At 37.0% G+C, this 17,269-nt stretch overlaps 1 protein-coding gene across 1 annotated transcript in view; it reads left to right on the top strand.

The window, feature by feature from the left end:
• The window catches only part of LOC140144115 (inactive phospholipase C-like protein 1), a 132,803-nt gene that overhangs the window by 53,059 nt on the left and 62,475 nt on the right, over nucleotides 1-17,269 (top strand). The window contains exon 2 of the mRNA XM_072165950.1: nucleotides 16,319-16,468. Coding sequence (XP_072022051.1) covers nucleotides 16,319-16,468 — 150 coding nt within the window. The remainder of the gene's footprint in view (nucleotides 1-16,318; nucleotides 16,469-17,269) is intronic.

The following is a 17,269-nucleotide window of genomic DNA, read 5'->3' as shown; positions in this document are numbered from 1 at the left end:
CAACAACATTTGCACAACTAGTAAATGGTCCATTTGTGTCTATGATTTGAATCCTAGTTTGGTAATAACCAATTGTACTTGGAGATTTTTTGAGCTTGATTTTGGTACGAACAGGATCAACTTGTGGAAGATTTGTTGATGTTTTGGAAAAGTAAATGCTTGCAAGAATGAGAACTAATAAAATGGCAGTGATATAAATCAGTTTCCAGTACCCAGTGTTCTGATAAAGTTGTATCGAGGTGTCGTGTATCGGAGTAACATTCATGTCTGTGTGAAGGGGTTCCGTTTCAGGTAACTGCATTTTTTCCAGCTCATTCAGTCGATTCAATATTTGCTTGTGTGATGATAGCAGTGTTGGTAGACTCATATCACAGGCATTAATAGCAAACTCACAGGTCCTAGTCATTTGGGTAGAAAGAGAGTCAATAGATCCTATTTTCTTGTTCAAGTTTTGCATTTCCATTTCGTAGTTTTCTTGCAGCTCTTTTTGGGCTTCACTACATCGAGCGTCCATCTTGTCATCGAGTGTCTGTTCCAATTCTTGCAAATCTTTCTTCTTCTTCGTGAAGTTTTTTGTCAGAGATTTTTTACGGGCTTCAAAGGATGTTTGTTTTTTCATTATTTCTTGATTTCTCTCTTGCAACCGTGCACATGATTGCTGAATGATGTTGCTGATGTCAGAAGCAATGTCTTCCAGCTCAGCTAAGTTATGTCCACCGTGATCAACATGCTGTGCACAAATATTACATATCGAAACCTTGCATGTGTCTTCACAACAGAACAATGTCAACTCATTTTCCGGATGTTTTTGGCAATACACAGGTTCCATTTGTGTGCTGTACTTGTTTTCTTGCAGCTCTTCCATTGACTGTAGAGGGCGCAATTTTTGGCGATTTTTGGCGCATGACACATCAACAGTTCCATCGTCATCGCAGCTGTTGCAAACAACAGACGATTTGAATGAATTCTTGTACACCATCAAGTTCTCTACAATAAAATTAGCCGGTAGATTATCCACTTCTCCACCAGGTAGTTGTACTTTATTGCGACACAGTGGACAGTCAAATACCGGTCGTTTCTTGGCATGTTTTTGTAAACATGACGTACAGAAAGAATGCAAACATGGCAAGAATTTTGCCTTGTGTTCCTCACCATCGTACAATTCTTCACAGAGAGAGCAGGTTAAAAACTCTTCCTTAAAATCTTCCTGCCCTTTTGGAGGAGACAGTGCAGCAGCCATTTTGATTTTATCATGCAGTGGTCAATCAATAGACGCACAGAACAATAGGAGCATGGTGGCTGATGTGGCGATATGTAATTGGGAGAAGTGTTACAGGTTTAGCAGTTGTTTTCATGAAAATGTAGACACCTCACTGAAATGTTGCCAGAAACATTTGGGCAATAGCAGCCCAATATTTTAGTAATTAAACTGAGCATCATAGTAAGAATATCAATTTCCCAGTAAACACAAAATGTTTAAATGTTGGGTGATATAATAGGTATAAAACATTTTAAGAACATTCAGAAAACATTTTAAATACATTATGCAAAACATTCTATCATAATGTTATTCTAATAACAAATCTTCACAAGTGTAGGCAAAATATTTTGCAAAAATGTTTTGCCACAAAACTATTTTTGCAATAACATTTGACATTTGGGACAGTGATTTTTTGTTGTTGTTGTTGTTGTTGTTTTTTTGTTTTTGTTTTTTCATATAAAATGTTATTACAGCACCATTTAAATGTCATTAAAATGTTTTGACCAAAACCAAAATATGCATTTACAACATTTTAAAAACATTTTTTTTTTACTGAGATGTTTATGGTACCAGACCAATACATAATTTTGAAATTTAAACAAAATTTTATTATGTTTTGATCAATTTTAATTCTCTTAGTTTGACCTTAATGGGAATAAAACTGAAAAATAAAAATTCCTGATTCAATTTGATTTCAGATAAAATTTTATTTTTTATACCCTAACAAAAAGTAGCCCAAATGAAGCTAGTAATTAAAAACCATGGCAACAGTACATGCACCTGTGACTAGGATTGTTGGATCCAATCCATATATGGTAGCCACTAAAGTATTATTGTGGGTGTCAGGCATAATGTCTAATCAATATTTTCATATAAATTATTTGATCAAATTCCAATATGACCTTGCTATTTATTCATAATGCAAAAACTGTTATCCATATTTATTGGTTGTGATTCTCATTAATATATTTTTCATTGGTTTATTTTATCCGTTAACCCCCTGGACACTACTGGTCATCTAACAGCATTTCTGATTGGTTGATAACTTGAAATGCTCATTTCAATAGCCAATTATGACTAGGTTTTAAACTATTTATGGTCAAACTTGCATTTGCAGATGGCCTTATTAATACCCTCCTTGATTGGTTCAAAATTGGACACAATATTTATTTTGTCCAATCGGCAGGTAGTTCTCATGGGGTTAAGTTGTAAGCTCTTTTTTTCTTTGTAGTAATCATATCATCCTCTCTAGCGAGCAAACAGCATAATTTATGTACTTGTGTTTTTTTCTTGGATATCTCCTGAAACATGCCATAGAACATAAAATGAGTAACCTAGGATCACAAAATGCTCCTTAAAGTATCTGTGTAGTGTATATCAAAATACTATTTCTCCACTAAACTCTAGATCATATAGGCAAATTGCTGCTTATTTCAATGTTGATCATATAGCATGTGCCAAAACACCAAATCTGACCTGAGGCCATTAAACTTACCATTTGATTTACATTTACAGCATCATTTCCATTTTTGAGAGGTGCTAGAAGATGATAACTTGCAAAAACAAACTTAAAGCTACAGACCTTTTTTCCTACTTCCCATCATGCACTTTGTCAGGGGGTACTTCAGTTGGAAAATGTCGCAAATACATCATCTTCTGGTTTGTATCTTTCTTCGATAAGATGTGGATATGTCAGCTGGTGCATTGATTCGAGAAAAGGAATCTTTGTCATACTAAATAATATGGCAGACAAACACTTTTATGAGGCCAAAATAATATTTTTTTAAGTATTATTAACATACATCTTCCCAGGATATATAGTTTGGTCATAGGATATAGATAAATGTATGTCAGTTGTTCCGTAATTGGAGAAACGGAATCTTCATTGTGACGCATTTGGAAAACAGCCAAAGTTCCCATGCTTTGTATGCTGTGAATTCTCGCATATTCATGAGGGCCAATTGTGTGTGTCTAACAGCGTGTTTATACTGAGCGTACAGCTTTTTGACCCGCTATTTTCCGGGCACAAAATACCGATCATAATCCGGCCACCGTTATCCAGCTTGTTTCTACTGAGACCAGAAAGCCGGGTCTCGCACGATGCACGGCATTTTTTTCCTGTAAACCGGAAGTACGGAAAACAGATTTCACCCAGCGCAAGGCATGACGGTTGTATCCTAAATTTAAATGTCTACGTATGGCAGCTCATGGCATAGGACCTAATCACAATTTAGTGTTTTCGTTAATCCAAATTGCATTAATTTACCAGTGGATCTTGTAATTGGCTATTATGATAATTAATTTACAGCCAAAATATAACCAACTCATTAACTATAATAGAACTAGGCCTAGACATCAAGTTCATGCTAGTCACACATGTGGCCAGTGTATATAATATCAGAAAGAAGGAACCTACTACATTATAGGCCTATAATGCCCCTACTATAATACAAATAGAATATAAATCGCGTTATTTTTGCAACACACATGACCTCGACCCGGCAACCAATCACACGGCTCGTTTCTACTGAGCGGATTACACGCGTTGACCCGGCATGATCCACCTCAAGAGGTGGATCACGAAAGGCGAGCACATGACCCGGCATGACACGGCAACCGATTACCCAGATCGTTTCTACTGAGCTTGTTACCCGCCATGACCCGGCACGGCACGGCATGGCTCGGAATTTGGCCCTCAGTAGAAACACGCAGTAACAATCACATCAGCATTGCGTGCCTCTGCATATACATGATAGAGGGTTGTGTGTCTTTGGGTTTAAGCAAAAGGCACTTCATATACGAATAGTCTGTAGTAGTCTGTGGATGCAGTTCACTCAGTAAAATGGTTGACGATAATCCATACTTTGATGAGGCAAGAAACTACTTTTCTAGGCACTCTTAACCCCCTGGACACTACTAGTCATCTAACAGCATTTCTGATTGATTGATAACTTGAAATACTGAATTGCCAATTAAGAGTAGGCTTTAAACTATTGGTCAAACTCGTATTTGTAGATGATCTTATTAATACCCTCCTTGATTGGTTCAAAATTGGACACAATATTCATTTTGGTCAATCGGCAGGTAGTTCTCAGAGGGTTAACATAGGGTCACTTTCTTTTCCCTCCTGGCATTCGCTTCCAGATCAATAAAACATGGTAAATAACGATCTCTTACAAATGTTCCACACCGTTCAAAAAACATATCACTCATGCCTTCAATAACTACATTTGTAAATATATAGATTACAATAGAGGATGATATACATATCAGTATGCCCAAATTATGGCAAAATATTCGTAAAGTTCCCTTGCTGGCTTACAAGGTTGACATTCTACGTTATACCCCTGGAATGGTGCATGATGGGATATGTGATGGACTGTGGTAGAAAAAATTGATATGATATAATCATCATGGCAGACTGTCTTACATTGGTTATTCTGTCTCGCTTGCAGTGCATGTACTTCAAGGCAAGCTTTATCAAATGTCTCGAACATCACATATTTAATGATGAAAGCCCGAAAGGTGCAGACAATTTAAATTCTTTACAACTGCTCTAAGATATCATTAATGTTAGACACATGTTATTTCAGCATGCTCAGGTCAACTTTTTTCCTGATTACATTTACAAATCTTGAGTAATCAGGATGACAAGATTTGAAACATTTTGTTGTTGACAGGAGTTTGAATGCTTTCTATGAATACCACATGAATAAGTAGCAAATAAAAAAAAAGACTTCCTTTTCTTGTTTGATCTCTCTGTCTCTGTCATCTCATATTGCTTGAGCTCTCTTTGTCTGTTTATGTCAGATTGTCTGTCTTGTCTGTCTGTCTTTTTTATCTGATTGTTCATCTTTTGTCTGATCTGTGTCATTTTCTGTGCCTGTCTATCTTACTATCTGTCCTGGTCTGTCTCACTGCATATATGTCTGTCTTTGTCTCTTTCTGTTGCTGTCTATAGTCAATTTGGCTTCCTTTTGGCAGTCACTATGTGCTGCATTGCATGCTACAGATGTACCCCTTTAATCGTGTGTACACACGGATGCTACTGTCTCAAGAAAGCCAAATGGACTGTTTCTATGTCTATCTGTGTCTTGTCCTCTCTGTTTCTCTTCGCCTTTCTTCATACTGATACAGTTTTGAAAAATGAGTGGGAAAGAAAAGGTGGGTAGTTCTTCCCAGGATGATTCTGAGTATATCAAAGAACAAAGAAGTTTTTAATCAAAGTATCTATAGGCAAGGAGGTGGTTTACCTATATGGTCCAGTGTGACAAATATTTGCCTCAACTGTATAATGTCTCCAGTGACATGAGACCTGCACCTGCCCATGCACTGCCTCAATTGTCTAGCCGGATTCCTGGAAAGTGATGTGTGTGCAAAGGTAACCTACTCAATGCTTATTTTATTGAAGTGAAAAGAAGTGAAAAGGTGAAAATGAGGTTTGTGGTTTAAAAGATTTTGTCAGGTATTGACCACAAAGGTTTTCAATTTCTAGTGGTTGAGAAAATGTAGTTTGTGGTTGAATATTTTCTGTCAGGCATTGACCACAATGGTTTCAATTTCTTGTGGTTAAGAACTGAGATATGAAAAGCCAAAGATGCTTGGTTGATGTAACTAAAGCACAGGCAAGGAAGTGTTCTACCTTTATGATTTTTTTCTGTACAGAAAATTAATGAAATTTACTATGCAGTAATTTTGTTTGTCCCTTCTCCTTATATCTACCAGAGATGACACTTTTCAGATCAGGTTTCTTCAAAGTCCTAATTTCTGCACTTTATTTATTTTTAGCCAGTTTAGGTCTTTTTAACCCAAATTTACACACTATTTCTTGCCAGTTTTAAGCTTTTTGAGTGGTACTTAGTGCCATCTCTGATCAACTCGATAAGAATATAGACATGTCTGTCAAACTGCGTGTTTCTATTGGGGAACGGTTGGCGGGTAATGTGGTTTAGTTTAGAGTGTTACCGGTTAATGTGCTCAGTGGAAACAGATCGGTTCAGAGTGATGCGGTGTGGACACCCGGCAACCGTGATCCACCTCATGAGGTAGACGATGTGGTGTGACACCCGGTATTTCTGTCAGTGGAAACACAACGGTTAACGGTTGCTGGGTGTTGAACTTCTTGTATGTACATTTTATGTATCACATCGTGACCTTAAAAGCAGCTTGGGGGTCAGGAAAACATTTTCAGTACTTCCGGTACACACCACAACCCTTATTTTAAGCATCAGTAGAAACATGCTGGTTGTTGCCTGAATCGGATTGTGGGTTACCAGGTAATACCGGGTAAAAATACAGAGTGCTCAGTGTAAACACACAGATTGCAGTGAACGAAGCAGCCACCTCAACAGGCTGATTTTTTCTTCAAAAATCTCTCTCTCTCTCAAACATATCAATTACCTGCTTAGAAGAGGAGAAAATTCAGTGATGAAAGTTTTGCAAATACAGCTGAATCTATGCCAAGGTGTGTTTTGGAGTCCTTGTACACACGCTGATGACATTGATGTGTGATAGCAGTTCTCATAGGAGACATCGGTGGACATGGGTATGAAAATTTACCTCAAAGTACAATATTTTGTTTGGTGCGCTTAAAAACACCCTACCATTGTAGCATTTTGGAAGAGAAAAACACATTTTTTTCTCATGCTTTGCTTTTCAGGAATTTTCTCAAAATATCAACAGATATTTCAAGAACCACTAAACCAATACTGGGCCTGTTTGTACTCATTTTAATACATTTTTCATGCTGATTCCAAATATGGTCATGACAAAACTAAAACTGTAAAGGAAGATTTGGAAATTGTCATCTGCAGTCAACACCCATGTGGAGAGGGTTAAGACAGCCAGATAAAAGTTTCATGTGGATAATAAGAAAGAAGTTTTTAACTCTTAGCTTGCTGAGGTATTTTTGGTAACACCCATCACAAAATAAGGGTTAACCCCCACCCACCCACCCCAAAATAAGTCTCAACATTCTACATTGGGAGTTTTGGCTTGGATTAGGGTTGATAGAGCATCTTGAGCCACAGTGATCAGCAACATTCTGTAAAGATGCATGCAGCATTGGTATAACACTCCATGATAAATCATAAGGCTTATTTTCTACTTCTTCATGATCACTCATGTATGGGGCATGGCAGGGGAGCAACAGAGAAGGGAAACATAAGATGAGTTCCAGGTGGCGAATGACGTGCATTCTCTAAATTCAGTAAATTTCCATCGTCAACCATGTAATTGAATGGGATTATTTTGAAATTTTAAAACGCTTGAAATATCACAAACAAATAGGCCTATGTTAATAAATAATATAAATACAAGCTAAAACCGTTGGGGTTCGATAATGAACCCCACAAAACTAACCGAGTATATGGAAAATGCCATACGGCCGGGCGGTTTCACAAGTTGCTGGCTCTATCATCAGTCCCAGAACAACGCCAAATATGGATTAAAAGACCTTTGACCTTGGATGTACAACAGCATGTTATGATCTAATGGGAAACTGTGCACATCAACAAACACCATTTCTATCAAAAAGGCAACGTCTGATATAATTTGAAACCACATAAATTACTAGAGTTGGTTCTTCTCTTGGATTTGGACCAAGCTTTAGAATATCGAATGTTGCGTTTTGAAATAAAACAAACCAGAAATTTATCACCCATTGTAAAAGATATGGCGCATGTACCGAATACATGTACATACATTGGCTGACCTTGTGGATTTTCTGGCCCAGCCATGCTAACCACATAAGGAGATTATACGATTAACCTAGTGCAGCTATTGTCATAGCAGGGTATTATTATGTAATACTCCTGATCCATATTTGGCGTTCTCTTGGACTGATCATGCCACTCGCCGCCTGATGAGTTGGAAGTAAATTTCTCTGTGGCACCATTGCAATCAATGTAATAGACATGGTAGAACTGTGAGGAAAGTACAGAAAGTAATCCAAGGCATGCTAATGTGTAAAATTGATCAAAAATAACATGAACACATGGAATGTAATATTCATCATATATTTATTGATCTGAAATGTATTGTTCAAATTGGGTTAGAAAATCAAAATCTAGAACAACATGTTCTAATAACACTGATTTCATAATAGACTCACTTCTTACGGTGTAGTTCAAATGTGATATTTGCATTTAAATTCATCATGAGCTAGTCCTGTTGAAATCTGCACATCCCCTGTGGGAGACAATGCAGAGGATTATGTGATTCAAAGTAGCTTCATAGTACAATACTCAACATTTACCATTGAAGTCAAACATGTCATCTGGTTGTTGAAGATGATTTTTGATACTGAATTCAGACATGTAGCGTTGTTGCAGATGGGGTGCAACTTAATTAAAATCTGGTATCTGGCAACTTTTAAGGGGGAATGGCTAAAAATAAGCTAGAAAGTACCAAAAAGGCCTGAAAATCTTAAATATCAGCATCCCACATGGAAGCCAGACTTCTCACGGGCAAGCTTCCCCTGGCTACACCACTACAGGTGGAGTCTGCACCCTGCCACTCCCAGGTTATCAAACTGGCTACACTACTACACCCTGCCACTCCCTGGTTATCAAATTGGCTACACTACTACAGGTAGAGTCTGTGCCCTGCCACTCCCTGGTTATCAAACTGGCTACACCACTACTGGTGGAGTCTGCGTTCTGCCACTCCCCTGGTTATCAAATTTGGCAAAGCGCAGCCATTTATATGCGCAAAACTTACCGCTTCTACTGTAGCAGATCAATTTGCTGCAGACAAACAAGAGACAAGTGTTCAACAAATTTGATGAATTTATTCCAGACAGAATTCAAGAGAGAACAAAAAACGGGACAAAAAGAAAAGGAACAAGCTGTGCAAGTGTGTTAATTTCTCGGTTTTTGGAACTTGATGCATATGGTTATTTGATTACGGTAAATGGTACCCGTAGTCCTATCTCTGAAACAGATGAAATTGCATGGCGGTTTTGTCTCTCTGTTACCGTGTGGTAGAATTGATTTGATTCAGAAGTAACTGGTAAGTTAAGTATACAATTAAAGGCACACTTGGTGATCCTTGTGACGGGCCGCACTGAAAGCATCTAAATAATTAAAATTTATTGTTAGCCTGTATGTTTTTTCATATGAACAATTTACAAAAATGAAGAAAACAACAATGCTTAAAAATAAAAAATAAATAAAACAGTTTAAATTTGGCAAAGCGTGAAAAATTACACAGTCGCATATGGAGGTCAAGGGTCATTTGAGGTTATTTTTGTTTGTTTACCACTCATACAGTTTGACATTTAGCTGTTATGATATCTTTCCAAATTTATATCGCCCCATGGTGGAGGCATCCCAGTTGAGGCCTTGCGTCGAAAACTGTGACGTTTCTAGTTTTCCATTAAATATTGCTTTTATTGGTAAAATATATAAAGTCTGCACAAAAAGTAACTCAGCTGTTATAAATACACCTATAGCTTCAGAACTAATAATTGTTTTCACAATATTTTCACATAAAAAGAAGGATAATTTATTTACGCGCATTTTGATACCCAATTTGTCCAGTTTTGTTCAATATTAACAATACAGCAGTGTTTTGAAACAAAGATACCCTGCAACTTTTAATTTCGGGTATTTTTCCTTAAAAGCACTATTGCGTTGTTAATGTTGAACGACATTTGACAAATGGAGTATCAAAATTCGCGTAAATAAATCATCCTTCTCTATATGTTGAAATATTGTGAAAACAATAATTAGTTCTGAAGCTATAGGCGTATTTATAACAGCTGAGTTACTTTTTGTGCAGACTTTAGATATATAGTGTAAATAAATAAAGGCAGACCTTCCCATGAGTAATAAAATCATTTTCACTTTGGTAGTTAATGGGCCACATTATATCCATTTTGTGAATTTGATCGTTTTCTTTTATTGCAAAAACCTACAATAATAAAGGCACATTTATCCAGGGAAATCAGTGATTCTTATTCCCCAACATGTTTGTGTACAATTCTAAATTAGTTTTTCCATTTGTTTGTAGTGTTACTGAGTAAGCCATTGACTTCTTGTGTCTGCTTATTATTTGCTTTGTTTCTTTCACTTTAAATAAGGACAACTTTCTTTCTTTCTTTCTTTCTTTCTTTCTTTCTTTCTTTCTTTCTTTCTTTCTTTCTTTCTTTCTTTCTTTCTTTCTTTCTTTCTTTCTTTCTTTCTTCCTCCGTCTCTCCCTTCCTCCCTCCCTCTTTCCATCCCTACCCCCTTCCCTCCCTACACCCTTCCCTCCCTCCCTCCCTTTCTTCTTTTCTTCATTCCTTCCTCCCTCCCTTCCTTCCTTTCTTAAGGATTTTCCATTATACTCTTTTCTCTGTTTTGCTCTCTTTTTGTTGTTTTGTTATTGTTCATAACTCCTAATCAATTTGTCTCATTCAATTATTTCTTCATCTACATCACATGTGTACTTCCTGTTTCTAATTCTGATGAAGTCAAAGATTACCTCTTCTTTATCTCAGAAATCATGTCCTCGTACATTCAAGATACCATCAACAAAAAGCCACATTCACGTAACAACACTTCTACAAACAATGTTACATTTTCTCTCCGCATTACTGCATCACATTCTCATTTCCGCTTTTCACGATTTACGGATCCACTCGAATTGATTACACGCGCTCGTCCATCCATGCCCGAGCACACAAAATCTAGATACAATTTACTGATTGAATTGTGTTCCCTGGAGAAGTAACAAATACACCATGGATAGTGGAGTGTTACCCTATGACCAGTGTCTGTCCATTTTCTTTAACATTATCAAGTTGTGGTTTAGGCTGAATGCTATGATTGAAGATGGTGGGTGTATGTTATTGAGTGTCTGATAAGTGGTTTAGGTGAATAGATGATATCTCGTATACAAAGTGTGGACAATGAAAGCTGCCCTAGGAGTAGACTAATGAAAAAGATGTAAATACGGTATTACAGACTCTAGAAGGAAGTTAGGGTTATGGTTAGGGTTAGGGTATATTCATGACCTCCTTCCCAGATCTGTAATACAACGACTTCCTGAAAAAGAAGAGCAGAGGAAATATAAATAATGAAAAGAAAAGTTCGATATGAGTGAGATTTTGAAGAAATGACTGGGTGTGGATGACGGGAATCCAACCTTTCATTCATTATTTTCTGATTTAACATGTAAACTTTGATATGTACTTTTGCAATAATTGTATTTTAATTGATTTTGTAAGTAATGATTTTATATTGCAAAACATTATGCAATTTGGCCTTTGGGGTGACAATGTTATTTTGTAACCAAATTAAAATAGAATTAAATGAAAAAACAAGTAGCATGTAGAAAATAAGCAAAAAAAGACAGGAAATGTGTGATGAATTTGCAATTAAGGTGTGATGAAAGTTTCCAAGAATGCACCGACACTCAGAAAGTGGATTTGTAAGCTTTCCTTTAAACACACAACACAGCAAATTGTATGTGATGAATAGTACTTTACAGATGTATACGGGCGTAACAATGACCTAAGGCACTAAGTGGAATTGGAATGATAACGATGAACGATAATTGAACTGAACGTCCAAATGTAAACTAACAGGGACAATCCCATCTGATTACTTGCGCAAACGTCAACAGCCATGGTTGAATTGGAGGTAAAATTGCAATGGAGTTGATAGGTGCGCTCTAAATAAAATGGACACCTGGGTTTTGAACACCTGATGCATTCTGAACACATGAGTTCACATTCCTTGCATTGAAGTTTTTTAAACTAATGAGAAAAACATAAATTTCACCATTTTTACTTTGAAACACCTGATGCATTCCATGTTCAAGTGTTTAACAAGAAGAGTCTTTCAAAAAGACACAGTTCACGAATCAGGTGTATAGTCATTTGTTGTAACTTTCCATTTTCATATCTAACCTACTCTGCACTGATCTTACAATAAATTTCTTCAACACCAGGCGTCTGTTAAGTTAATTTAATTTATGTAGGGTTTTTGTCTTGTACGAAAGTATTTACTTTTTAAAGATTAAAATATTTTAGTCCATACATCACTGAGTATCTGGTAAAACCTTGTGCATCTGTATTATGTTGAAACTGGGTGGAGTTACAGCTGAGAGTTAGGAGGGATAATTTGAGTTAAGGTTATTTCATAGTCAGGGCCGGATTTACCTTTTTGGGGGCCCTGGCCAGGTTAAAATTTGGAGGCCCCAAACGGACCGTGAGGAAGGCATGTGCACCCCGGGCCATGTTTTTAGACTTTACTAGGACATTTTCGCGCGTAGCGCACGGAAAAAAGTCAATTATAGACTATTTTAGCCCAAATTAAAGCTGAATTTTGCTATATAACAGGCCAGTGTAGGCTATTTTAGCCAAAAACATAGCGTTTTTCAGCTAAAATGGAAGATGCACATTGCACAGGGCAATTTAGGGAGCCCCCAAAATTTGGGGGGCCCTGGGCCCGGGCCCATCTGGCCTTATGATAAATCCAGCCCTGTTCATAGTGTCAAACTTGAATTTGTATCTACCCAGACACGAGGCCCTAATCACCTTTTATAATACTAATGTATGTGTCGATCACACATTTTTGTCAAGCTTGACTTTACAGTTTTTCATAATTTGACGATAAATTTTATCACTGAGATTGCTTTGGGAAATTCTATGAAACAAACCCTAAGATCTAAAAAAAAGAACTAGTGTTATAACACAAACTTATCATATCTAGCAGTGTCATCATTGCAGTCTGCAATAACACAGATAACATCATTAGTACTGATATGCTTGATCAAATAAACTTTGTTAGTAAAAGCCCAGGGGGGCCACTCATATATAAAAGTTGTAAGCGTGCGTGTGAATGCACTTTAGAAAAGCACCCTTAACAAGGACAACCATTTTGTCTTCAAAATGACCCTTAACAAGGATAATGGTTTGTTAACCTTACCCTTAACAAGGACAAAGTTACAAGTGGATTAAATCCAACCCTTAGCAGGATGCATGATCAATTTTGAAGAAAAAAGTAAAAGACATCAACTTTCAAGGTTTCTTATTTCCTTTATTATTATATTCTAATTGGATACTTCCTAACTGGATTTGGTAGGCTTAGGCCTAGGCCTACTCAGTTATCATTATTCAACATAATTATCGCCTGCATTATTAGGGCAGTATATTTTATTATGACAATTGTAGGGGTAGGAATGTGATTAGATTTAACTACCTTTAGCACGGACACATGGTGTCAAAAATGACACCCTTATTTGCCATAATCAATGATTTTGAGACCCTTAACACGGCCCGTGCGGGCCCGTGTTGCAGTAGAAAAAACCACCCATATTCCGCGTTTTTGTTCACACGCATGCTTACAACTTTTTATATGAGTGGCCCCCTGGGAGTAAAAGTAATGGGCCATTGCAGTTAAAATCCATACACCCTTATGGTAGACAAGACCTTAGTCTCCCTCACAGGGGGTGTAGATTTCAAATGGAGTCACTCATTCAGGTAAACCCATTTGAAATTCTTACTCCCTGTGTGGAAGATTAAGGTCATGTCTTCCATAGTGTGTGTATGGATTTCAACAGGAATATCCTAATCCAGCTTATTTATCGCCTTATATAGCTAGAGCAAATAAGCGTGACAACTGCGTAATCCACGATCTCTTGATGTTATCGTCATATTATACGATGTGTATTCATGGGGCTTAAAAGCTGACAGACAGTATAATGACTTCCTACAAAAGAGATCTTTTTCAAGTGATTATTATTTTTGCGCTGTGACAATTTAAACGATTAATTAAAAAAATTTTTAGCTGTACGTTCTGATATATCTATAATCAGTTTTGCATTTTTTTAATTTTGTGTAAGATAAGTGAAGCATGATAAAGGGTATAACATTATATAGCGCATATATTTAGCACAAACAGTATACATATTACTTTTTTATTTGCGTAGGATGAAAAAACATCTAGAAAGCTGTTATTATTTGTATAATATTCTGGAAGTACCGTCACCCGGGATATAATCGCCTGGATCTGTAGATGCATTTTTTATATACATATATAGCTAAAAGTGATCTGTCTGTATGCATTATGTTATCAAAATGTTAAATAAAATAGAAAAATGTGACATTATTAGAAGCACTTGTTGTGTGTGCTCATGGTACATGTGTGGGTGCTTTGTGAACATTGACGCAATTAAGAAAATGAGTTCTTTGGTACCCGGTACTAAAATTGATTTTGAGATAGGACTGATATTAAAGAGTGTTCAATATCATCTTGCATTTCATTAGTTTTGTGCAACATAAAAGTGTTTGTGAGAACCACTACTGATTTCAAAGACGCATAAGACTACTGGCTTGACAGCATAAGACATGTTTAGAGTTAAATTATTTAAAAATATTCAACATTTAAAAGCAAACTTGTTGTATGTGCCCATGGTACATGACGTGTAGGTGCTTTGTGTTGCAAGATGTGATGCAATTAAGTAAAATGAGTTCCTTGTCTTCTACAAGGAGGCCCCTGAGTTGTTATGCCAGCTGATGCCAGACATCCAAGTCCATGACCCCAGGTTGCAACAGTCTGTGAGATCCCATAACCTATCAGTGGAAGTCCCAAGATCAAACGTTGTCAGCCATGAAAGATCATTTCTACCATCTACAGCCCAATTACGAAATTCTCTTCCTGCCCAAATTTCAGCCATTAGATCAAGGGCCAGCTTCAACAGGGAGAGGTTTATCGCTTTCTGGGTGCTTCCTCGTCAGCAGCTTTTGAATGATTTTTTTGTGTCTGCTGTTGAAGCCCGGTTATGCCATGTCGTAAAAAAAAACCTGATTAGGTGTTCAATATCGTTTTGTATTTTATTAGTTTTGTGCAATATTAAAGTGTTCTGCTGTTCTGCTTTTGCATGAGATCGAACCCCAGATGAGTCCCAAATGCCAAGACGGGTAATTGACTGCATATACACATAAACTTCAAAACTTACTGACATGAAAGCATAATAATATGATCTGCTTAGAAGAAACTGATTAACAAAAGATTCCAAATTATTTAAAAGCACACCTTTTGTGTGTGCCTATGGTATATGTGTGGGTGCTTAGTGAAACTGTGTGACGCAGTTAGAAATGAGTTCTTTGGTGCTTAAATTGATTTAGCGATAGAACTGAAGGATTGTTTAATATCTTCTTGTATTTTCATCAATTTTGTGCAATATGAAAGTATTCAGGTTCTGCACAAGAAACATTATGAAGATAACCGACTGCTAGACGTATAAAATTTAGACCTAATCGCAGGCGATGTCACCTAAATAATAAATGTAGACCTACTGGCATGACATCATGCTTAGAGGAAAAAAACTATAAAAAAAGATTCAATATCCACCTTTGAAATTGCTGGGAATGTAGCACATTGTATCCTTGTGGGCTAGAGGGACAGTATACTTGATGTAAAATATAACAACAATGTTTGCTCGCTGTCTTCATCATGATAAATAAAATATGTTAATCAAAGTTCTTTCTAAGAATAACAATGTATTATCATGATTTGCTCATCTATTACCAAAGACTTCCCCCTCCATTTTGAAAATAGAACAGAAATATTATTTCTTACAATGGTTTGACTTGAATGACTCGACTTGGCTCAACATTTTATGACTCATTACTCGACTCAAGTCTGACAACTCAAATGACTTGAACTCAAGTCCCAAATGACTCTACTTGACACTTCAATGACTTTGACTTGCATATCAAGCCCTGGATGACTTGTCTTGAGTTTGACTCAACTACAAGTCTGAATTACACACACACAGACAAACATATCGTAATAAAAAGCACCTCTTTCTAATAAAAATCACAGAAAACCGTGCTATCCGGTAACAACATGATTAAATCCTGCTACAAACGAAAACCACAAGCACTACTTCAATTCATCATAACATGTCCGTACAATTCCCGTATCCCCGTACCATCGATAAGTCAAAAGTTAATCTATTGTTACACAGCAAAATGTCCAGTGGCTACACACGACATCATATCAGTGAATTCATCACTGCCAATCTAACCACATCTTGCTTTTGTTTGTTTTTCATTGCCTACAGCCTCTGACTGTCTAGCCTTCATGCAAGCAGGCTGTGAACTCATCAAGGTACGCTCCCAATCCAGACAGTATCACAGGGTGTTCTCACTTAACGAAGACATGACGGAACTAAGATGGCATCCGACGTCAAAGAAACCAGACAAAGCAAGAAGTAAGGACACTTTTTTAATAGTTAGCAAAGTCAAGTCAAGTATAGTTTGATCAGCTCGTAATGGGCGGGCCTTATAACATCGCAAATTAATATCAATATATTTTGTTTTGTCTTGTGATGTCTTGCCAGAAGAATCACAAATTATTAATTCAAGTCCTATACTTCATACATGCGCGTATTTTGGGGGGGCTTTGGGGGCGCCAGCCCCCGGGGGTAAAAGCAGGGGGCAGCCAAAATGAAGGGTCAAGTAAGAAGAAGGGCGGCAAAAACAGGGCGGCAAAACGAAGGGCGGTGAAAAAGAATTAGTAAATAAAAAGGATGGAAAATTTTTTTTGCTCTTCACTTTTTCAAACGACCGAGAAAAAAATTGGGTCAACCTTTTCGGGCTGTTGAGGAAGGCTGCAAAATTGAATTTTCTTCAGCCCCCGGGTTAGGCGGCCACGGTATGCCACTGTACTTCATCTACTTTCTTTAACACACAAAATATAGACAAGACATGTCACCTATATCACTCTTAACATGGGTCTACTTTGCAGTGTAGTGGTAAAACCCTAACATTTTCCAGGGATGCCAACTAGTACGATTTTGCCGTATTTTGTACGATTTTTTGTTTAACATACGATTTCACGTTTTCCCCTCAAAAAATACGATTTTCCGTTTAGCCTGTCAAAAAAAAAATATTAAACACCTAATGCTATGTCTTCTGAAGGTATTTTTATCTCTATTAGTGCAAAAGAATAAGCATAAAAGGTTTCCTACCTCCTTTTACTTCCGACTTTCGCACCATGCATGCACAAGAAA

Source organism: Amphiura filiformis, unplaced genomic scaffold, assembly GCF_039555335.1.
Source record: "Amphiura filiformis unplaced genomic scaffold, Afil_fr2py scaffold_40, whole genome shotgun sequence".
NCBI classification, from domain to species: domain Eukaryota; kingdom Metazoa; phylum Echinodermata; class Ophiuroidea; order Amphilepidida; family Amphiuridae; genus Amphiura; species Amphiura filiformis.
This window is presented reverse-complemented; position numbering and strand designations above follow the sequence as displayed.